At 33.4% G+C, this 24,545-nt stretch overlaps 2 protein-coding genes across 14 annotated transcripts; one reads left to right on the top strand and one right to left on the bottom strand.

Moving 5' to 3' along the window:
* The first annotated feature begins 3,360 nt into the window (after positions 1-3,360).
* On the top strand, positions 3,361-13,351 carry LOC141387213 (transcription factor grauzone). 3 transcript variants are annotated; one of them, XM_073956543.1, is made up of 5 exons: positions 3,361-3,703; positions 6,153-7,030; positions 11,981-12,178; positions 12,233-12,488; positions 12,552-13,351. In XM_073956543.1, exons 1-5 carry the CDS (start codon positions 3,596-3,598, stop codon positions 13,026-13,028), a joined length of 1,917 nt encoding a protein of 638 aa, XP_073812644.1. In that variant the 5' UTR covers positions 3,361-3,595; the 3' UTR covers positions 13,029-13,351. The 3 variants fall into 3 exon arrangements, with proteins under 3 accessions (XP_073812644.1, XP_073812645.1, XP_073812646.1); XM_073956544.1 differs by having other exon boundaries at positions 3,539-3,847; XM_073956545.1 differs by lacking the exon at positions 3,361-3,703 and adding an exon at positions 4,071-4,358.
* Positions 13,352-14,403: 1,052 nt separating this feature from the next.
* Positions 14,404-23,869, bottom strand: Vps51 (vacuolar protein sorting 51). Of its 11 annotated transcripts, none has more exons than XM_073956530.1 (7): positions 23,762-23,869; positions 17,230-17,484; positions 15,776-17,167; positions 15,182-15,712; positions 15,016-15,128; positions 14,842-14,945; positions 14,404-14,771 (listed from the first exon to the last, which is right to left on the bottom strand). In XM_073956530.1, the coding sequence occupies exons 2-7, from the start codon at positions 17,314-17,316 to the stop codon at positions 14,767-14,769; spliced, it is 2,232 nt and encodes a 743-aa protein (XP_073812631.1). In that variant the 5' UTR covers positions 17,317-17,484; positions 23,762-23,869; the 3' UTR covers positions 14,404-14,766. The 11 variants fall into 11 exon arrangements, with proteins under 11 accessions (XP_073812631.1, XP_073812633.1, XP_073812637.1 ...); XM_073956532.1 differs by having other exon boundaries at positions 23,800-23,869; XM_073956536.1 differs by having other exon boundaries at positions 23,778-23,843.
* Between the last annotated feature and the right edge of the window lie 676 nt (positions 23,870-24,545).

Raw genomic sequence — 24,545 nt, 5'->3', positions numbered from 1 at the left:
TGGCAAAGGGTTACCATATGCCTCACCTCTCTCTCCATCAAACTGACCATTGCAGCAAGGAAAATTACCTAATATAAATATGAACATACATGGCTAAAATACTCAGGAAATGTCGCCAACATTACTGAGGGGTATTTACTTTACACGATATGTACATATGTTATTTTGCATATGTATGTGTTGTCACTTTGCATATACATTTTGTATATAAAAAGTGACAACCCATATTTTTATTTATTTAACATTATAGTAACATAACAAAGCACATTTTGCCATCTAGTTACACAAAACAACAGAAGTTATACAACTCTGAGATCAAAAAACTTAATAAAATAACAAAAATAAAACTTAAAAATATAATAATATGTAAAACACATATCGTGTAAAGCACCCATAACATTTTTTGCTTTATGTCTCGGTCCACACTAGAGTGATTTCATTGAAAGAAATTCATGAAATTATGCGTTTCTAGATCGAGTTCCATACTAGAGTAAAATCATGAAATTGGCGTAATGAGGAATTCGAACTAAGTCCCGGTCCACACTAGCGTGAATTTCATTAAAAAATTTCATGAAATTAGGCGTTCTTAAATCGAATTCCCCACTACAGCAATTTTATGATTTTACTATACTATGGATGTCGATCTAGAGACGCATAATTTCTTGCAATTTTTTTCAATGAAATCACTCTAGTGTGGAACGGGACTAAGAACGACTAATTTCATGAAATTTTTTAATGAAATTCACGCTAGTGTGGACCGGGACTATGTTAAAAAATTGAAGAATGTATGTGTGGGTTTTCAAGACTAATGAACCCCAATCAGTCTGGGTGAATTGTGGTTTTTCGGCAATAATTTTTAGATTATTGCCGTCAAAGCAATGGGTTTTCAGCTGACACATTGACTCATTTTTTTTGTTTCTCATTTTCACTGCAGTTACACATGCCAGTAAATTGGTGCCAGTTGAGTACATGTACAGTAATTTCTGGTTACCTGCATCATTCATAGCTGCATTTTGGCGTTTCCTGACCAAAAACAATGTTTAAGGCTACTATTCACTAGATTCCTTTCAATATATTGTGTTTTAGTGCACCCTCAATAGCTGCTTTTTAGACATAGCTGCATCAACAGTTTGGGGATTTTACTTCAATCTGGTTGTACATTTGCATATATCTGCACAAGAAAAAAATTAAGTTTTGTGCAAAACAAAGGCAACACAAAAAAGAGAGACGCAAACTGTGAGTACACACACTGCATCTTTTGATGCATTCATCACCAGGGATGCCAGATAAGTTTGGTCGAAAATCGGCACTTTTCGGGTGCCAAAATCGGCAAAAAATTTTCAAAATCGGCAAATTAAAAAACATTTATTTCAGTTCAAATTATTGCTATATTTAATAAGCATAACTAAAAATATAACTCTATAAGTACAACAAAACAATTAATAATTCTTAAACCAAGGCAATAATTCAAAATTTGTATAAATATAAATGGTTTTACCATCTACATATGCAGTATAAATTTATAAGTACGTGTATATATGAGTAATTTGGTGACTGTGCGGGTTCGAGTCCTTGGCTTTCCTTTTTCACATGCAAACAATTTTTGATCATCAAGTTTAACTCTAAACGAGAAAATTAATTAATTAAACAGACAAAATTTAAAAAAATTCAATTTCTTTAATAAATATTTGAATTAATGTTTTGTAACAAATCATTTTTAATGACAACATCGTAACAGTTAGACTTACTTAATTTTAAGTGTTCTTTAGTAAGTCCCGGGCCCCACTAAAGTAATTTCATTGTAATTTTGATATGAAATTATGCGTCTCTAGATCGACGTCCATAGTAGAGTAAAATCATAAAATTGCTGTAGTGGGGAATTCGATTTAAGAACACCTAATTTCATGAAATTTTTTAATGAAATTCACGCTAGTGTGGACCGGGACTAAAGAGAATTCCTTCCATCGAGTCCCTAACTAATCGATTTCGACACTTGTTTTTATTTAAATTTACTTGGCTAAAAACTCTTTCCACATTTGCTGAAGAATGTGGCAAGACCAAAATATGTTTATTAATTTTGGACCATGATACAATTAAATAGGTAGATGCCTCAGCCCAGCTGATCGAATCTAAAACGTCAAAAAACTAGGAATTCGCCATGAAAAATCAAAACAAAGACCATATGATTTTGTAAGTAAGAGATAGAATGTGTTCGCTTTCTAGACAAACACGTGCGATAAAAAGAGACAACAAGGGACCATATGGCGAAAATTTTGACATTTTACATTACAAAAAAGATGCTTTGTTGTAGCAATTCGCCGATGCATCTACCTTTCTTATTGTACCATGATCAAAAGGAACTAGTTCCTTAAGGGTTGTTTACACCATCTATCAATGTCGTATGAGATGCCAAATTTTCTACCTGCGAATGTTGTACACATAGTGTAACCACTATGAAAATTTTCATCTATCAAAATGATTTGGCAACTCATATGTAAATTTTTCATTTAGGGAGCGCTCTATTTGATACGGCATTCTCGTATGTAACATAAATTTATCAGCTGTTTTCTGTCATTCTCAAACAAAAAATGAAAAACAAAATCTTTTAAAAAAGAAAATGGAAAGGTATGTATATTTAAATATTCAGTAAAGTAAATAAATGGCGTTTATAATGTTATTTTCAGATCGATAGGTCGAAAGAAGCAGTCTTTGAAATGATTGTTTGGTGACAAAAACATGAATGCCTCTATAACTCCAAACACCAATTCTACCAATTCAGTTTCCTTCAACCAAAATTAAAATTTGCGCAAAATTGCAACTCAACAATAAATGTAAATAATGACAAAAACAGCTGTTTTTATATTTTTAGGTTATGTCATACGAAAATAACACTTGCAGGTATGAACGCACAAATTGAAAGTTGTATGGATGACGTCAATTTTGACAAACATAGAGAATGTCGAATGGGTGAAAGAAATGGCAGCTCATATGACATTGATAGATGGTGTAAACAGCCCTTTAATATCGTTCCTTCGTTCCATATAGTTCCTTCGTTCGTTTGACATTTAACTCAAATATTCTTTTTGGATAAATCACTCCTTTTGATCAATCGTTCGTTCACATGCTATTTTGCCGCTCTTTTAGTGTTAAGCGAATAAAAACATTTTATATATATATATTTTTTTAATTTTATAGAATTTATGCGCTTTATTAAAGTGTAGTAACCAATATTTGTAAATTTTTATAATTGATAAAGGCGAGTTTTTCGTTTCATTATTTAAGGAATAATAATAATGATATGTGAAGCAATTAACGACCTTTTCCAAATTCGAAAATTGAAGCGAACAAACAGCAACAACGAAAGATCGACGTAGGCGTTAAATTGAAGGAACGAGAAAAACGAAAGGAACTATATGAACTAAAGGAACTATATAAACGCAAGAGCTGGATATAGTTCCAATAGTTCCTTGTCCGGAATAGTTCCTTGGAACTAGTTCGTTCCGGAACTACACAACTCTAGTCCGATGGTTCTTTTCTCGGAATAGTTGCTATAAACTCGTTCCCAACTACACAAATCAACACACTCTTTTCCAAGATGATTTGTAGGTTGTGCCTGAATGATTTGGAGGATGTCATTAGTATTTTTGACTCTGAGGACGAAATCCATATTGCTAGTATTATAGCAAAGCACTTTTGGTTTGAGGTAAATGAAGCTTAACTGTATTTATTGGTGTGATGCCATTAACAAAAAATACTGCCATTAAAATACAATAAGTCGGATGACTTAGCCAGGAGACGGATTGCAAATTATACCATGTTATAATGGTGTGTTTATTAGAATAAAATGGTGAGTTCATTTGCCCGCGATCAGAACCAAGTTTATATCCGGTAAAGGATTTCTGGTTACTTCAAATTAGCAGTAGTAATAATCAAAACCAAGTTCATTTTAAATTTAAGTTTTGCAACGTAAATGACACTTAAGGAATAATTTTTGTGTAGATCTTCAAGATAAACAAACTTCTAAATGCGATATTAAAGTCACATGGATAAAATAATAAGTGCATTTTGGAAATCATTATTTACTATTAGTATGTATATTCAATTATTTTAGGATAGAATTTAATTTATGATATTTATGTTTTTAATATTTGGTGCTCCCACCTTTATCTTGAACTACCTTTTGTATTCTTTGCATATTGCCTAGAAGTTTGCTGTAATTTTCAAAAGTTACTTAATATGTACCACATTTTTTGTATAAAATTCCAAATTTGATGTGTATTTTGAAGGATTGTGTGCTAATGCACTGTTTTAAGAGTCCACAAGGTTTACTATTGGATTCATGTCCGATTACTACATAGGCGAGTCAAGTGAAATCAATCCAGTTTTGGACCGTTGTTCTGCAGTAAAATCCATTTAAGAAAAGATATTTTGGCATAAATAGAATACTCTCCCACCTGGCGGAAAAATCTGGAAAAATTACCACAGGTAGATCTTGTTGTCCTGATCACAAATATATAAACTTTTCCGGGGCGAAGTCCATACTTCCCGAGATATGGGCCTCTTAAGTTCCGAAAATTCCCTTGTTAAAGTAAGAAAAAATTTTAAATTAAAAAAAATGTTTTCGTGCCCTAAATTGGGCTCCTGTTCATAGGAGAAAGTCTTAAATCCCCGGCCGAAGGCCGGCTACTTAGAAAAAACTTACAATTTAAAAGAATTATTCAAATTTTTTCCGTCAGCTGGTAGAGTATTCAATTTGTTCCGATATTTTCTTCCGCTTTTGGCTACATTGTGTTTTCCAATATGTTTTTGGTATTGGAAATTGGCCCCAGCATCTGTAATGTGATATATTGCAGCAGGAAAATCAGTCAGGCTCACACCATTAGGTTGCTACCTCCGTGTTTAATTGCATTTTTGTAACCATTATATGAAATTGCTTTCCTTTGACATAGAAATTTATCTTGCCGTAATTGTTACTGAATAAATTTATTTTATTTATTTTCATTCCATTACTCTAGAATTCAAATTTTTTCGTGTACGTTTTACCGGACCAACCCATATGATTATAAGCGAAGGAGGACCTCGTCAACAATTTTTTTTTCGAAACAGTTGAACGCCTTTTGTTAATTTTTCTGGTAATTTGTAGCCCGTAGTATTCTCCGAGCTATGCGGGTGAATATAACATTGCCTATGTCAACAGTAATTACACAAGATTAATTTAATAGGTATCGTTAGCGAGGGGAACAATGGAAATATCGATTGGGGTTTGTTGTCTTTTTAGGCATACACCGGGTTTCTTTTAGACAAAACCCACCGGCCTTTCCACGGATTTGGCTATTAATTTCAATTCAATTTCAATTTATTTACATTTAATGCAAAGGAAGCCATTATCGAAGATTTTTTCCATCATTTTTAAATTTAGACGCCAATCTTCTCTCTTCAGGTTAATAGTGCTTATTTCAACCAATACATCAAATAATTTGTAGTTTGTTTTTTATTATTAGCATTATTAACACAGGTAAATTACTAACCAACCTTTATTAAAATTTACTCGACTATAATAAAAAATCCAAAATTTACTTTTTTATGTTACAAAAGCAAAGTTATCCTAAACTACACCTAACTCTGAACTTAATCCTTAAAACTGAATAAAGATATAAAAATATTTAATAACAATTTCTAATTAAACGGGTTTTAAGTAGTATATGCTTAAGTAGTATATGCTTCAAACAAATATAAAAGCATATCATATATTAAATTTAATATCTTTTTTTATATTTAAATGTAAATAAATTTAAATTTACTTATTTTTTGGCCACCAAATTTAGGACTTTTAGACAGAAGTGACACAGAAACAAAATATTACCAATTTTTTCGTTTTTTTCTGGTTGCGTGATGGATTAAAATTAGAAGTTGTGAAATGGGCACAACATCAAACAAACTACGATGGGGGGGGGGGGGGTTATCATGAATGAAATTTCCCCGTGAGTTTCGTCTTTCCGCCGTTGCAACTTAAGGGAGAAAGTGGAAAAATTCACGGGGAATTGCCGTTCATGATAACCCCAGATGTACTTATTTTGGCCATATGTGTTTTTGTATATTTAAATATTTACCACACAACAACTAACAATTTTTCCATTTCTATATTTATACAGCCTCGCAGCGATGATCCTATATCAACAACAATATGTTGCCAATGTTATAAGAAAATATGCGACTTTCATCAATTCTTTCTTATGGTAGAAAGTGCCCATCGCCACATGACCGAAAGATTTGTTATCAAAACGGAAAGTGCTAAATCAAAACGCCGATCAATAGATGATCTTATTAACTTTAGTTCATTGCCAAAACATGAACCTGTCGAAAATGAATTTAATGGCGAAGTTCCGTTTAACATACTGATAGAAGATACCACAGAGCCCGAGAGAGCAGTGCAAAAAGCTGCTGCCATCGCATTAGGTGGGGGTGCGGATGATAGTTTATCGCATGAGTTTAGTCGGGACGAGGAACAGTTTAAAAATGGGGAAGGTAGTAAATATGAAAGCCAGAATGAGTTGTCATTTGACGGGGAAGCTTTTATGAAAAACATTCTTACAAACAGCTCTAAAGATTGTGGTAATAATACAAACGATGATGGAAAAACAACTTCTAAAACAAGAAGATCAACAAGGTTGAAACCTCAGTTGCCAAATGAAAAACAATCGAAGAATAGTAGTATCAACACATTGCACAATCAGAGGGGTCGACCAAAGAAAGGAAAAGAGACTTCAAAGACGAAACAAAAAGAACCATTGAAGTCCGAAGACAAAGAATACACTACTAAAATGAGAGAAATTGATAACCAAATTAATGAATATATGACATTGCAGTGTGATGTTTGCTCTTCCGAAGCTGAAAACTTCGCTAGTCTTAGGGTTCACATGCGGAAACATGGTGTTAAAAGGGGATATGCAAAGTGTTGCAACAAGAAATTTTTCAAGAGAGCACTTTTGTTGGATCACATTCGACATCATTTGGATCCTGAGTACTTCAGGTAAAACAAAAGCTACATTTTTAATTTTATTTTTAGAAATAATGGAATATTTCTCTTGGTCTTTCGAATACGCTCTAATTACATCTAAACTTCTGTTTTTTTTTACATATTGTTATATTATAAATATTATATTAGTTTATATAATTAGTTTTCGTATCGTCTTAGTGAAACAGCTATCTCCTCTATGACCTAGGTCATAAGCAAGGCGAAATTAAGAAGGTGACCCAAAAGGCAAATTCAGGCCGTAGTCTTCATTTGCTGAAATTTTGCGCGAAATATCCACAAAAGGTAGGAGAAAACTGTAAAATATTGTAGAGAAGCTTAAATAAAGATGTTGTACAAAGACATTCTTTATAGAAGAAAAATATCTGTTATTTATTTTTGATTAAAAATAAGTTCTGACAGCAAATGAAGACATCGGTTGGTATTATTGTATCACCTTCTTTCTTGCACCATGGTATTAGGCTATAACAAATTTGAGAAATAAAATAAATAAAACTAATCACCCTTATGTCCTTAGTGAGTATATAAAAAAGACAATCGCATTGGCTGCAGAATTAACTTATTTAAGGAAACGAACAATTACAGTTTTTTGTATTTTATATAAAGTTCTAGATAGATCTGATGTTGTCAGCACTGGTGTTTTCTGGTACAAGATTCCAGTATTTATGTTTTGGACGTATTATCATATGTTGCCACATTTAATACATTTGTTGTCAAGGTTCTTATTTAGTACTAGCAGCCCGTCGTATTGAATTTTAATGACAACTTTTTGTGACCCACAAAATTCATCAACAATTATATAGAATTTTGGACAACGGGACATTCCTGGGGGCCAATTCTGTTACTTTTTAACAACTTTACTTATTGTTTATTTTACAACAATTTCAATTGTTTGTTTTATTGTTGTTACAAAAACAAGATAAATTTAAACAATGTCGGTCGATAGTTGTTAAAAGTTACAGAATAGACCTACTGAACATTTTCTGAAAATTTCATGAAATTAGGTTCAGTAGTATTGAAAAGAGTGGGCGTGGTATAAGTTTTCGAGATCTAACGTATTTAAAAAAGTGGACGTGGTCCGGTAATTTGACTCCAAATATGTACCTAAGGTCGGAGACACAACCTCATTGTCTCCCAAAATTAATGCTGAAACCGATATAATCATAAGTTTAGCATATACATATAGCGTTTAAAAGAAATGCGTGGGAAGGTACCCCACCTCCTCTGAAATCCATAAAGTACACATTACCACGACAGTCCTTAAGCACTTGCTGCAAATTTCATGGAAATCGCTTCAGTATTTTGGAGATATAACATATTTAAAAATGTATGCGTGGTAGGCTCAAAAGAAGTACCTAGATTCTAGATTATTTCGTAAATGTTCAAAACGACACATTCGTTGTTATTGCAAATGTAGCTTTTTTAATATTAAATGCAGCCTATTTTCAGCGCGGGTCATCCCTGTACATGCCTGTACATTTCAGTAAAATCGGTTCAGCAGTTTTGTAAATGCAGCATATTTTTAAAAATTTTCAAGTCTTTGGATCCCAATAAGTACGTAAGGTTGGAGACACAACCACAATTGTCTCGGAAATTAATTTCTGAAGCATTATAACATTTAAAAAAAATAGTGTATGTTTAGCGAAAGTACCTTTGCATAAAACCCTAAATTGGGTTATGGTGAACATTTCAATAAAAGAATTATTCAAATCGATCCAGCCGTTCCCAACTGATGTCATTACCAACGAACGACATTTGATTTTTATTTATATAGATAGATATAGCACAATTTCACGAAAATCAGTTCAGTAGTTTTTGTAAAAAGGATAGAAATAGAAAATAAAAAAAAAAGTTGCCGCAAAGGTGGGCGTGGTCAAATTTTCTTTGCATAAAAACCTATGTTGGGTTAGGCGAACATTTCAATAAATAAATTATCCAAATCGATCCAGCCGCACAGTGCAGAATATGGGAATTTTAGTGGAACTTTACTCAAAAATTAAAGTACATAAAACTAATGAGATTCTTGTTGAATTCTATTGCTAAGTATCCCATGACTAATGCCTCATATTCAGTTTTGCGATTTACCCCGCGAAACAACTAGAAATGCACTTAAAAGTTGCACATTTGTTTTACAATATTTATTTTCTTAAAAAATTGCTTCTAGCTTTGCTTAAGTAATATAGTGACACAAACAAATTGTACGTAGTTGACTATAGTTTTTGTTGCCGTTATAATTCGCGACAATTTTTTGATTATTTGGCGTTTATAGATTTGTAATATCTAATTTATTTATTTATTTATTTCTTCACTTGTAACACAGAAGCCTTCTTGGCCTAATAAATGTATTACATAGCATTGTAATATTCCTGATAATTCAAATAATTCCATGATATTGGCTCCCCAGCGTTATTTACTTTAAATATAGGATAAATTATTAAAAGAAAGTTACATTGTCCATTAGCAACAAACATTTGTAGTGGCCTAAACCATAAGAATTGTGCGTTTCCGTGCACAAAACTTACAAATCATTCATGATACATATATGTAACTTAAATAACTGCATAGCGTTACTGGTAATTTAGTCTGGTTGCTATTCGTTCCCCAAAAATGTGATTATTAAAAGTCTACTAAATTATTTTTTTATAAGTTTTCGAGGTTTTTTAATGTATTGTGGTGAATTGCAGAATAAATCGCACATTTTCTGAGATTTAGGATATTTTTCTATAGACAAACCAAAAATTAGCTGCAGGTACGCGCAGGTTAGCGAGATATGCGACTTTTTCAGAAAGTCATTGGAATGTTTCATAAGGACAATGACCTCAAAAGTATGGGTTTCCTTCAAGAAATTCCCGTTTTTTTCAAACAGGACAAGTCGAAAATCGATCAAGATCACCCCATATTGAAACTTTAGAGCTTTTCTGAGCATTTCATGGCTTTAGAATTCATAAACAGGACATAACACCCGGAATTTTGTCCCTACAGTTGCTGTATTTTTAGATGACCAATTTTTGTGGATTTTGCGATCCAGTGTATGTTGGACTTGTCACTATAAGTACTATAACTGCCATTAATACCAATTAATATACTGTTTATGATCTTTAGTACAGATTTAGTTTCATTTTGTTAAAAAATATCAAGAATTTTTTACACAGTTCCACGACTGCTACTAACTTTTGCGACATAAATTTTGGTCTTTTTGGGATTCGAACCGTACATTTGCTAATCTATGCAAATATTGCGCACTTTTAATTGTTTTTACGGAAGACAACCTTCTTGTCTATCAAATAAAACTAATGGTTTGTTGTTTTCAATAAGTTATAGTGATATTTATCCCTAATACATTTTGGTTTCAACGGTGTATACTAACTTTTGCGACAGACTGTACCTAAAACAAACCATAGTTGCACCAGATGCTCTTAGGTGATATACTCATTTGCGGAACCGTGTAATAAGATAAAAATATCCACAGTCGAAACGTTCAGTTTGTAAAATTTATGTTCAGGGTAATCATGAATGTCAACTCACCGTGAGTTTTGTCTTTCTGCCCTTTCAGTTTAAGGGGGAAGGTGAGAAAACTCACGGGGAGTTGATATTCATGATTGGGCTAGTTATATCAATGACACTATACAAAAAATAAAAAATCTCAAAAAATTTTTTTTTCATTTACTAACGTATGCGTATGCTCTGAATTGTTTTTTAGAATATTTAAACATATCCTCAGTCGAAGCGTTCAATTTGTAAAATGCATGTTATCAATGACACTATACTAAAAAAAATTCTAAATTTTTTTCATTTACTAACGTATGTGGATGCTTGGGGGAGGGGCCAAAGCAAGGATCTATGCTCTGAATTGTTTTTAGAATATTTTATATTCAATGAAGACAAATTTTAAAGTAAACCAAACTCGGTTGGCAATAATTACCTAACACCATTTAAATATGGGGTACTCTTATTGGGGCTATAGCAAAACGAGAAAATACGTTGCTAATATTTCGCAAAACGGTTTTCTACCTAAATAGATTATTAAATGTGCTTGGAATCTTTAAAATATGTTATATTGGCCGGTACATATGTTCATATGTTCTCCATCCACTAAAACCCCAATATACCAATTTGCAGCAAAATCGGTTGAAAAATGAACCTAATACGTAAAAACGGTCACCACCGATATGTGGGGGCTTTAGGAAACCGCAGGTCTATGTGGCCATATTTATCCACATACGACCCTCAACTATAAGAAACATTTTTGGAAAATTTTAGTAACCTACGTTCTTCACATTAAAAGTTATGAGTAAAGTTCCACTAAAGTGTCCATATTTCCCACTGTGAGTCGTTCTCAACTGATGCCATTACCAACGAACGACATTTGATTTTTATTTATATAGATATGTTGATGTGTGGTAATTGTATGTTCCATTCTTTGTCATCAACGCCTTAGAAAAGTTTTCGTCGATAACTGATGAATTAAAAGACAGGATTTTTGATAATAATTTATTTTTTATCTCAATTACCCTGTCCCTTAGCGAGGGTAAACCGGATTCAATCAATAATTCTATACGATAATCCAAAAATGTATGCAAATTTGTACAAACTTTTACAAAATGCTGTTCGGTAACAAATTTGTTGAGTACAAGAGAGCTAGTTAAGGGTAAAAGTTTTTGCAAGTACTTTCTACTTGCGAAGTTGTCGAACAGACGTAATAGTGTTTCTATTGATGTGGTTCGGTAAGCATAGTGCTAGCCTGGATGTAATAGTGGTAAATAGATGATACATATCTCATTGTAGAAATTGGACTGTTTCCAAATAGAAGATATAAGTCGTAAACCATTTTACTTAATATTAGCGTTTTGATATTTTTGCTTTTAAGTCGTTACGACACGCCAACTTGCAATTTGTGATACAACAACACCAGACGGCAAAAAGTGAATAACTTTTTTTGTGTTTCAGATGCGAGGAATGTGACAAAGCGTTTGTAGATCGTCAGTCAATGCGTAACCATTTCCTTATTAAACACCAGAAAGAAGAGGATAAGAAGTTCGAATGTCCCCAATGTTCAAAGAAATTCGTTAAAAAATATCTCTTAGAACAGCATAAAATGTTTACACATCGTGATCGAAGTACAACGTGTAAAAATTGTAACAAAAGGTAGTGTATCTTAACATTATTTTACACATGACATGACTAATGTATTTGTGGTAGATTTGAAACATTAACAGAATTAGCTGAACATAGTAAAGAACACTGTCACTATGGTACAATGTGTGATATTTGTGCCAAAGTAATTCGCGGTCCTGCAGCATTTAAGAGACACCAAATGGAACATCAAGGCATTACTTTCCCGAAAGTGCAATGTGACGTGTGTGGATCATGGCATAAAGACAAGTACGCATTAAACAAACATAAAAAACGCCATCAGGAAGCCAAACAGCCACACGTGTGTGACATATGTCAAAAGGTAAACAATTAAATGCATTTATTGTTTGCATTTGTAAAGTTTTTTTTTTGCTCCAACTCAAAGGTATCGCCGAGCCGAACAGCTATGCTAAGTCACAAACGCTATGTCCATGGTTCAGACAAAGTCTATGAGTGCAGTATTTGTAGTAAAACTTTTAAAAAACCACTCTCCCTAAAGGAGCATATGACAATGCATACTGGCGAAGTTCTGTATCGTTGCCCTCACTGCCCTAAAACATTTAATTCCAATGCCAATATGCACTCTCACCGAAAGAAAGTCCACCCAAGGGAGTTTGAAGAAACACGAAAATTAAGAAAACAAAATGCCCACTTGAGCCAACCACCGATTCCACCAATTTCTGTTCTGAGCAATGCCAAATCAGATACACACGCATTACTTATAATTGAGACTGCAGATAGCGAAGAATCTCATAATGTTCTTATATCAACGTCATCTCCCGAAGAAGTTTACGATGGTGAAGAAATTGCAGATTTATCCAATAAACAAGAAAATCCTATTATACTCTATAGTATAAGCTAGAAATCTTAATTCATCTTTTCGTAATGTATTCATATCTCATTGTTGTAAATAGGCTGTTAATTATATGTTCCATAGTTCTAGTATGTTGGAATTATTTCGTCACAGATTTGCTGTGCTTTGAATCAAACATTGATACATACTTAAATTTTTAATTTAATGTATGTATATTTTTTATTTTATGTATTTAGTAATGTATAATTTTATTTATTTAGTAATGTAGTAACAAAGCAAATTCGATCATTTAGTTACTCAAAATAATATTAATTGCACTACTCTGAGATCAAATAAACTTTATTTAAAAAATCATTACTTATAATTAAAAAGGGGGTATGTTTTAATTACTTTACCTACTCTAGTCACAGTAATTTATTAAGAAAAAGGAAAAATCGTGATTAAGGAACATTTTTAACACTAAATTATAAAAAGGAAAAAACAAATATTAAACATTGAATCAACATTATCCCAGTTTTGTAATATAGCACAGTAGAAAAAAACTAATTGTGAGATTTTTAATTAATTTAAATAATCGAGCTATATGAGCTAAGGAGATTACATTGAACAATTGATATCTAGCGAGGTCCTACATACACATCAACCGCTATGCGACGATCGTTTCGTTAACTGGTTAGGTTAACATCATCAGGCATATTAGATGTTGTTGTTGCTAGACAATTTTCGTCATTTGGAGCCCCTATTTATACGTCCAAAATTGCAAATTTGCTTCAAATTGAAGCTTTTTATTTCCAAAGACGAGTCATTTTTAAATTTATCACAATGCGTGAATGAAACCTCCGGTCAAAATTTGCTGAGTGTGATAAACACAATAAAAAGAAAAATAAATATTTTAGAATTATCTGAACGAAAATCTGGTTCTTTACGCAGCCTTGTTGTGAGAAGCAATTTTTTTTGCTCGAATCTCCATCTATAATCACTATAAATAAAAAACAACATTTTTGTACATACACTGCACCCCGGTTTACTACCTCTCTGCTTAACTGCCTTTCCCGCTTAATTGCCTCACAACCTAAATCCCCAAAGTTTTTTCATATAAATGAGTTCAAACTGTCCCGGTTAACTACTTTTCTATAAGTACCCAGTTTGCATTTACGAAATCCACTCGATTTCAAGTGTCAATTCCATTGCTTAAAGGTCAAATGAAATCGAATGTATTGCAGATGAGTTTTCATTTGACGTATACGCAAAGGAATTGACAGTTGAATTCGAGTGGATTTCGTAAACCAAGCATAATAGGGTATACTCATGAAATTTGAAACTTCGAAATTTGTTACCATAAAATACTGCTTTTCATCCTAAACGTGTAATAAAAATTGCCTACGAGTGTTCTGAATGCGTTATATTCACATTTTGATTCAAATTTGTTCTATTTTAGAGAATTTTCAAAATGTATTTGCAATTAACTTTCAATAACAATAATTTTGTTTTTCTAAATTTGTTAGTTGTTGTAATTCATGCATATACCTTATATAAATTTGCCTTGGCTTCTTGGATTCCTTGTTCTGCGACAATCAATTCAAATTATTGGTCTGTTCCAGAACCTGCCAGAAGCTACTATTTTTTACTACGATAACATTTTTTCCTTTATGTTATCGGGAAAAATAGTAAAAATTAGTAGATTCTTGCAGTACTGGAACAGACCATATATAAAATTTGTTTTCCAATAGGTATATTTGTGTAAACGTTAATTCCATTTAAATACATAACTCGTACATTTTTATCCTCAAGCTGGCGTATAGCATATAATAAAAATAGAAAATGAGGAGGGAAATTGAGCATTTGTAATAGATCTACTAACCCCTTTCACATATAATTTCGACTGCATTTGGTTCCATTAAAGTAGACTCCAAACACCTGTGAACTGCTGAACCCAAAATCTCATCCAATAAATAGTTGATCAAGCTGAAGGAATTAAAGAAAGAATTAGTAAATATATAATCGCACATAACAGGATTAGAAAAAATCTACAAACTTTTCATCCTTTACGAAACGCCACAAATTCATTTGTAGGTAATGGGTATCCACTTGGATTTGCTGTAGGCCAAATTTGCTAAACGTTCGCACCCGCACACATTCCAGTAATGTCTATAAATAAACAAGTTGAACGGATTCTTTGTTTTTATTCCAGTGATAAATACCTTTAAGCCAATTTTTATAACGCCCGTAACTATTGACACCTTAGAAAAATCCACTGATGTGAAAATTTCAACTTTTTCTGAAAACAATCTATGTATATTGGACACATAGGAAGATTCAAGCTGTGATGGTGTATAATTGGACCAATTCGAACGGAATTGTTGTTTTGAACCTGTCAAGTTACTAAAATGCGTCTTACGGCTTGAATCACTGCTCGCTGTTGTGCGTTCGTGTTCGCGTTCGTGGCTCGGTTGTTGTTCATACAGGCTTGCAACGACTGTCTCAATGGACGACATTTCCTCCACAACTCTTTTCATTACTGCTCGCACGGTTCTCGGCTCAAGACAATTAAGCCAATCACGTGTTTCCACACTTTTGCGCAACATTTGGGAAATATTAGAACCCTGTAGACGAACATAATTATCAAGCAAATTCTGTGCCGTTTCCCGCATTTCAGCAGAAATTTCGGTTTCGTGGGTTAAGGTAGTGCTATTCTCGGAATCTATTTCATACAAATCGTCAACCAGACTGATCTGAAAATTGATAGATATCTTAAGAAGGTCATTCTATGCACTCAATCAACCGTTTAAACATACCAGTACATGAATACCATTTTGTTCCATTTCCAGACAGGTTTTTGATAATACCAATAGCAAGTTGGGTGGACTTGATGTGGATGAATCACCAAAACCATTGATAACTCTGGAAATATGACGCAAGAAGCCAATTAAGAGATTTTCTCTTATGCCTTCGACGCATAGGGCACCTTTGTAGTCTGATTTGATGTTGAAAGACCAATCAGTTTGAAGAAAAACTAACAAATCTCGTAGTACGCCGCGCACTTTTTCCATTAGTGTTACGTAGAGATTGGTAATGAGATCATTTAAATGTACACCCGATACTATTGCATCGCTTTTCGTCGAAACTAACGAAAGACGCACCGAACTTAAGCTATCAGCAAAATGGTCCTTTAAATTTTTGGAATGTGTCTGAATTAATTGGTGAGCAGCTGAAATAATAATATCGACAGTATTTCGGTGAATTTCCAGTCCACAACATATATTACGCATTGCTAATAATCGTCTATGAAGACGATCCAATGCTCTGAGCATAACATGCGTATCTCCAAGACCAATGTCCGATTCAACTCGGTCCTGCACTAACGTCATATATTTCTCTATATTTTCGTTTAAAAATACGTTCAGTTCTTTAAGAGCAAATTCCTGAAAGTCATCCCGTTCATCGTCATAGTTCTTTGCTACAAACATGTCGTAATATGCAGTTACCACTAAAGTTAGATCGTTGAGGAATCCTTCGATACCCAAGTCAACGAATTCAATCATATCACGTTCAGTTTGATCTTGAAGCATAACAATCTGCTCGTGCAATCGTTTCGAAGCGCAAACTAACATTTCTGATGCCATATCCGAAGGCTTCTCATCCAACTGTAGCAAGAGTTCTCCAATTTTTGTCAAAGTCTCAGCTGTCTTCCCTGACATGTGAAATTCTGAACGCAGTTGATGCTTTAGATCTGTCATTATAATGTCACAGTCTTTTCGAATACCCTCAAATGAAGGTTGTTGACCATACTGCTCAAAAACTTTCTTTGCATGTAAATAGTCTTGTACGCATTGTACATAATTTTGATCCTCTATTAGTCCCTTTAACTTTGCCGGCAATGATGATAGAAACTGCAAACGTTTTAGCAACGAATGTTTTTCCGACAGTTTACAAAGCTGTGATCTTGTGCCTTGAAGTGTTCCCGTTATTTGCTCGCTGAAGTTAGTAATTGTCCCCATCTTTTCCTTCAATAAGTTCATATCGAACTCCATTTGCTTGAAATCATTCTTCATTTTGCGAATTGTGTCAGTTGCCGATATAAATTTGTTGTAATTCTCATATACCAAAGTTTGCATATCGGAATGTAAGGTTTGTGTGTCTTTTACAACTGCTGTTTCGGTGTCCATAATCTGCTTCAAAGAATAATCCTATAACGTCGGAATAATTGAAATATTAGATTTAGATATTATCAATAATAAGAAAGAACTACCTTGAGCAGCTTTTCCAAATATTTTTCAGAATCAAAGGCTGGAGTGTCCATATCGTAAGGATTGGACTTTGTTATTCTGTGATCCATAACTCAATCACCACTGAAGTTTTACTTTTTTTGTGCTTAAACGTAGTGTTGTTCCCTCAGGGCTTCTGGTCACGGCATTACCACAGCATATGTTTTAAAGGAACGCAAACCTTGTAACTTTTAAGAGGCTGTCCTTCTTAGACAATAGATATCAGTAGCGACTTCTTTCTGAAGTTAAATTCAAAGGATAAAATTGATTCTCTTTATGAAATTAACTAATGCAGGATTATTATCGATCCCAAACTTGTTCATGAAATCAACGGTGGATCTTGAGTCTTGAAAACATGCAAACATACACCAGGGAAAATAACAAAATAATGAGAAGAGCTGGTCAGCCCACGGTCTCTGTAATCCGCTGACCAATAAAATCTTCTTTTATCTGTTATGAAACCTATTTTTCTTCAAACAATTGCTTTATAATGGGCAAGCCAAATACCGACTTTGTAGAGGATAACCCTTTAAAAAATCGTCATCAATTATTATTTTATAGTTTTCTAAGTGCAGTGCCCCATAGAAATTAGCGATTTGTACATTATGTTCTACTCATTGAAGAGTTAGTTAGTTTTCTAAGTGCAGTGCCACTCTGCGATTCAAAAGTTTCACCTCCTGGCATGCTGAATTCTCTTTGTCTTCTCACCTTCCTTTTTCTTGTTAGATTTAGTTATCTTGGAAAATGACTGGTAACTTTTTTTCCCTGGGCAAGTTTTTTGGCACTTGAAGTGTTGGGAAGGCCCCTTCAATGTTATGATCAAGTAAATAGAATTTATTACTAAAAACAGTCGGGTACTTTGGTTTTTGTCTCGTTAACTGAGAGTTTTTCTAACGTCATTATCCGTTTAATATATACCTTGTTTCTGGCCGGGTACTTTTTCCAGTTGGTTTGTGGTCAGTATAATAGTTGGTGCATCTAACTGGCCCATTGCTACAAACATTCCCCACCTCATGAGGTGTAAAACACATTGGACATGTAGGCATTCTCTGCTTACAATGTTTAGCGAAATGTTTATAACTGTAACAGCGGTAACATTGAGCATTGAGTAATCTGACGAAGGAAATTAATTTTCGATATGTTATATATCTTAATTTCAACAGGCACCTGTACCACTTTGAACATTTTGACGTGTTTTGTCTTTACTAACTCATCACTAGACATCGGATTTTTGCATGTTTTTAATTTCTCATCTGATTGGACTCAAATTTTGGATCTAGGCGTTTTAAGGGTCAACATTTCGATATTTGGGGTCATATCAAAAACATGCAAAAAATATGCAAAAAATATGCAAAATATATGCAAAAAATATGCAAAAAATATGCCAAAAAAATATGCAAAATATGCAAAAAATATGCAAAATATGCAAAAAATATGCAAAATATGCAAAAAAATATGCAAAATATGCAAAAAATATGCAAAATATGCAAAAAATATGCAGAATATGCAAAAAATATGCAAAATATGCAAACAGTTTTTGGCCGAAAATCGTCATAAAAGTCGTAAATTTGTCAATTAATGTTAGAAAAATCGTCAAAAATCTTCAAATTATTCTAAATTAAGATAGTTGGCCGCTTAACGTCGATTTTTTAGCAGATTATTGTGTTATCGAGACCTCTTACACCAGTGTGGTGTAGGGTATAAAAGAATGGTATTGTACTACAATTTTTTTTTATTATTAAACTATGCAAAAATATAAAATTTGATAAAATATCAAACGTTCTATGTAAAATTCAGTATTTTCTTTGTTATAATTTGTAGCGTTGGGCTGGTTATTGTTTAAAGGGAACAAATCGATGACGGATTTTTTAAGGCGGCAACCGCATAAAGTTTTTAGTTTGGTCAGATTTTAAGACTGTCAAAGTTTGAGCACAATTGGAATATGTTAACATGTGCCACTGGGGCTTCGACATTATAAAAATCTCAATTTTTTGGCTATTTAGCGATATCGGCGACCGATTTCTCTGGAATGGTTAAAGCTTTTTGTCCATATTAAGCATTAAATTAAAGGCCATTCTGTTCTTAACATTTCTTGCTGAACAACAAATATATGTATATATAATAAATCTAATACTAAATAGGTATTATAGAATTCGATATAATAAAGCCAATGTCCCGAAAACGTGACTAGGTACGCCTTTGTGCGAAAATGGAGACTATTAAAAAACATTATCTTCATTTTGATCAATTTTTGGAATGAAAACAAATGTCTTTTACATTTTGTTCTAAATTAAATTTATTTGAGAGTCAGACATCATGTGGTTTTGGAGCTATCTGGGTACAGCTGACTACTTGAAGAACGCTCTGCTATGTAGTTCGCAACTTTCAAGTTGTTTACCATCCTTTGCGCCTCATGGAAATTCGGAGTTAATGTTTAATCTCTTGAACAACAAGAATTATGCCAGACCTTTTTCCAGGATTTTCGGCATTTGCTCTTTTGGAAGTTTGGATCGAATATTTCTGAAGAAATTGTAAACTTTGCTTTGTTAAGATTTTTGTCGCCTTTTGACTCTTTACGGCGTTTTGCACCGTTGGATCAAACAATGCCAGGTCAGCAAGTTCAGGACTAAGATACCACAGATTATTAATTATGTTGTTATTTCCTTTTTCGGAAAATTGTGTGTCAATTTTTTCATATTTCAATACATTTTCAATGAGGTCTAGGTCTTGTTTTGATGCTAAACGTATCGTAGAATCTGAAGAACCATCTGTCCCGAATACATCGTAACTATGCAATTGGACCCCTGTAAGGTGTATATGAACGTTACTAGTATCATTATGGCTACAGTAGAAGATATCGGAGAGGATCCCTACAAATATAAGATCTCTAGAAGCTTTATCCGTGAACAGCAGATAATAAACCGCGAAAAATAAACGCAACAGCTTCAAGGAACGAGGCTATTTGTGTACACTGGCATGGAAAACTATTACCAGATATTCTCAAAACAGGGAAGAAAAAAACGGGTTGCTGTTCTGGTATCACATGGGGGTAAAGAACAACTCCTAGGTGTTCCTGAAACTGACAGTAGCTCATGGGAGAAACAAGAACTAGCAGTGTACAAATTCCTAGAAAAATGGGGTCTCATCAGCTCGAGCAGATATTAGGTCGAGAGCTTCTGTACCACCGTACAAACTTGTTAGAAAATTGTTGAGAGGGATTTTTGACTGCAAGTTTGGAAGCACATCCGGACATCAACCAAACATATTCAAGCGACTTCTATAAGAATAGTCTGCGATTGCCAAATCCAAGTTCGAAGTAGGCGAGAGTGTTTTAAAACTACTGCCTAACCCACTTCCCAAGAACAAGAGGCCGAAGAAGCACCTTGCGTTTAAATCGTTCGAGACTGGACGCCCAGAATGTTTTTTCTATTTTATTTATTTATTTGGTATCCCACACGACAACAACTGAGTGTTATAAGTGAGAGTTTGGGTTATTGATTTTACAAAACGTAAACAAGATAATGTTAATATAGATATAATATAGGATATATTGGGTAAACATTATCAATAGTTTAGAAAGAAATAGAGACAATAGATTGAGTTTAATACAAAAAATAGTGAAAACGATATTCGGAAATATTTTTAGGTCCAAAACAAGACCTAAACTGCATTGAAGATTTACTTAATACGAAAGGCATTCACAAACAAATATCAGATAAAGGAAATAACAAAATGATAAATCATATGTGGTACCTTAGTCCTGAATTTATTGGTCTGGCATTGTTTGATCTGATAGTGCAAAACACCGTAAAGATCCAAAAGACGACAAAAATCTTAACAAAGCAAAGATAGAAATTTCTCCAGAAATAATCTATCCAAACTTACAAAAATCAACTGCCGAAATTCCTAGAAAAAGGTTTACCAGGCATAATTACAAATGAGACTTAATTGGTGTTCAAGAGATTAAACTTTAACTCTGAATTTCTTGAAAAAGATAATGCAACTTGCCCACAGAACATCAATTACCAGGAGGGGTAAAGGATGGCAAATATCTTGAAAATTGTGAGCGTCATAGCAAGAAGTCGAGTTCATCACCAAGTTGTCATCTGTACCCAGATGGTTCCAAAACTACATTATGTCAGTCCCTTAATGCCCGTAATTTCAAGATGTAGCTATCTATGAGTTCACAGATATCTCCCATGTAAGCAACATTTTATAATGTCAATGCATAGGTAACGTTACCGAGTCAAAAATGGCCGTGTTACTTACACCAAGGATTTTACGTGGTTAATCGTTGCCAATGTGTTAAAAGTTGTAAAACACTTCTATGTGACAATGATTTTGCGAAATCATGAATGAAAATCACCTATATTACCACATGATTTCAAAATTTACACGCCTCGGTAATTGGCGCGTAGGTAAAGATAACTAATAGGTAGCTACCTACTTGTTTACCCAGGCGTTGAAATTACGGGCATAAGTAAATTAAAATATGTATGAACAAAATGTAAGCGTTTGTCATTGAAGCCATAAAATGAATGTACAAATGTCCATCTTTGTAGAAACAAAATTACATTTGAAAAAGGAAATATTTGATGGATAGTGATGCCATTCCAAACCTGTCACATAATGGTGGTTGTGGGGGTTCGAATCTTCAGCTTTCCTTTTTCACTTGAAAACATCATCGGTCATTAAGCTCGACTCCAACGAGAAATGAATAGAAAAAATAGACCTTCGCCCTAATAGGCAACATTTTCAAATAAAGTAAAATATATTCGTTTTCATTCGCAAAAATTTGATAATATAGGAAGAAAAAATTTGTTTTTTTTTTTTAAATAGACTCCATTTTTGCCCTAAGGCCTTTTTCGGGACATTGGGTTTATTATCTGGAATTCAGTAACACTTACGTACTTTGTTGTTCGGCAAGAAATGTTAAGAACAGAATAGCTTTTAGTTAAATGCATAATACGGGCAAGTAGCTTTAACCGTTCCACATGTAAGGGCCGTCGAAGTCGCCAAAAAGAAAAAAAAAAATAGATTTTCATAACTACGATGCCCCAGTACCACCTTTTAACATATTCGAATTGTGCTCAAACTTTGGCAATCTTAAAATCTAACGATACTTAAAAGATTAGGCGACTCCCCGGCTAAAAAATCCGAGATCGATTTGGTCCTTTGAGTTAAAACCAAATTAAATTAAGATGCTACAAAAAGAAAATATTGAATTTTCCATAAAACGTTTGATATTTTTAAAATTTTATATTTTTACATAGTTTAATAATAAAAAAATGGTATTACGATAGCATATTTTTATACCCTACACCACACTGTCGTAAATGGTCTCAATAACATAATAATCTGCTGAAAAAATCGACGTTGTTGGTCAACAGTCTTAGTTTAGAACACTGTTATGTATTTTTTGATGGTTTTTCCAACTTTAAATGACAATTTAACGACTTTTATGAAGATTTTCGACCAAAATCTGTTTGCATATTTTGCATATTTTTTGCATATTCTGCATATTTTTTGCATATTTTGCATATTTTTTGCATATTTTGCATATTTTTTGCATATTTTGCATATTTTTTGCATATTTTGTGCATATGCAAAATATGCAAATATGCAAAATAAATACGAAATATGACCCTGCCATTGAATTTAGATTTCTTTGAAACGAATTTTGGTCCAATCAGAATCTTCGTATCTTTAATATTAAAAAATATGCAAATATGCAAAATCCGATGTCTACTCATCACTCTTCTTTCTCATTAACATTTCAATCTTTAATATTGGCACTGTGCTAATGGAATTGGCCTTTATCCCCTCATTGGCCTTTGTCCACTGGATAGATTAATCCCCGCTTGGATAAGAAATGTAGAAGAATCTTAGGATGCAGACGGGCTGATATCATACGTTCATCCTTAACCAAGGCATTGCCAGCATTTGCATTCCAATTTTGGTAACATTCATGACATCTTTGATTCTAAAGATCTGACGTGACGCGCCAAGGATTTAAGACTATTGTCACGCCATTTTTAGGCTCGGTATCAACATACACTACATAAGGACCTCCATGGGAGTTATAATAGAAATACAAATTGTCTGTGTCAACAAATCCCTCTGAGACACCCTCAATCACATTTGTTATTGCTCGCTTCCACGTAGTGCTTTCACTGACCATTGCATTATCAACTGAGTATCAATATGCATCGAATTATTTCGTATAATTCGTACTTTTGTTACACCTTTGATGACCTTTCTGCCATCCTGCACTCTTCTCACTACTGATACCCCTCTTTTCACAAGACCACTGCAGATATCACTCCAAGTTTGAAGTTTCGAAAAATAACAATTGGGATGATGGTTGAACTGAATGACTTGATGAATTCAAAGATTTTGGAATGTGATGACGAAATCCAATAAAACGATATCAGACTCCAAAAATGATTGATGAGATGAAAAAGGATTTGAAAATCCTTCTAGAGGTAGTTGGGACGAGAATGATGCAAAGTTTACTTAAAATATAAACAACTATTATATTAAATGAAATATACAGAATGAATCAAGGAACTATTCTGCGAAATTTACTATCGAAACTAGGAGTACGCAAGTCGATTTTTGAGTAATCGATTCCTCGATTTTTTGATTTGAAGAAACTAAAACTCAAAGTCGGTTTTTGACTTCATAGAAAATCGAAAGATCGACTTTCTATTATGAGCTGTGTTCCTTTACGTACCTGAGGTTACCATTTCTTACCATTTTTAACTTGCAAAGCGTTCCTTAACCCCGAAAAGTGGCAAAACTGGAAGCAATTTTTAAGAGAGTGAGAGTAGAGAGAGCGAAAATGGCTTCCTCTTCTACCACAGGCTACCAGCAAAATTTCTGCAGGTAAAAAATCGCAGAACTGATTTTTCGACTTTTGTTTGACGATTATTTCACAATGAAAAAGAAAATGGACGTAAAACAGAAGAAAAAGTCGAACGCTGACAAAAATAAATTAAAAACTGTGAAATAAAAGAGGAAAATTGATTTTTTTATGTTTCTTTTTGACATTGCTGCCAGATCTACCATTTTTCCGTTCCTTTACTTTTCTGGTAAAAATGTTCATGAGAGAGCAATTTTGACACTTTTCTCTTTTACCACCCTTACGATTAAAAAAGTAAAGGAACAAAGCTATGTGGTGTTTTATGCCTTGTTCATACTGACGGTAATTGGCTCTATATTCGTTGTTCGAGCCCAAATTATATATAGTTGTGTCTTTTACTTTTTCAGTAATTATTATTCAGTAACTTCTTTTCAG

This window comes from Musca autumnalis, unplaced genomic scaffold (genome assembly GCF_047663935.1).
Source record: "Musca autumnalis isolate F117 unplaced genomic scaffold, ASM4766393v1 scaffold_5, whole genome shotgun sequence".
Classification (NCBI taxonomy): Eukaryota; Metazoa; Arthropoda; class Insecta; order Diptera; family Muscidae; genus Musca; species Musca autumnalis.
The sequence above is the reverse complement of the archived record's forward strand: the minus strand, read 5'-3'. Positions and strand labels throughout refer to the sequence as shown.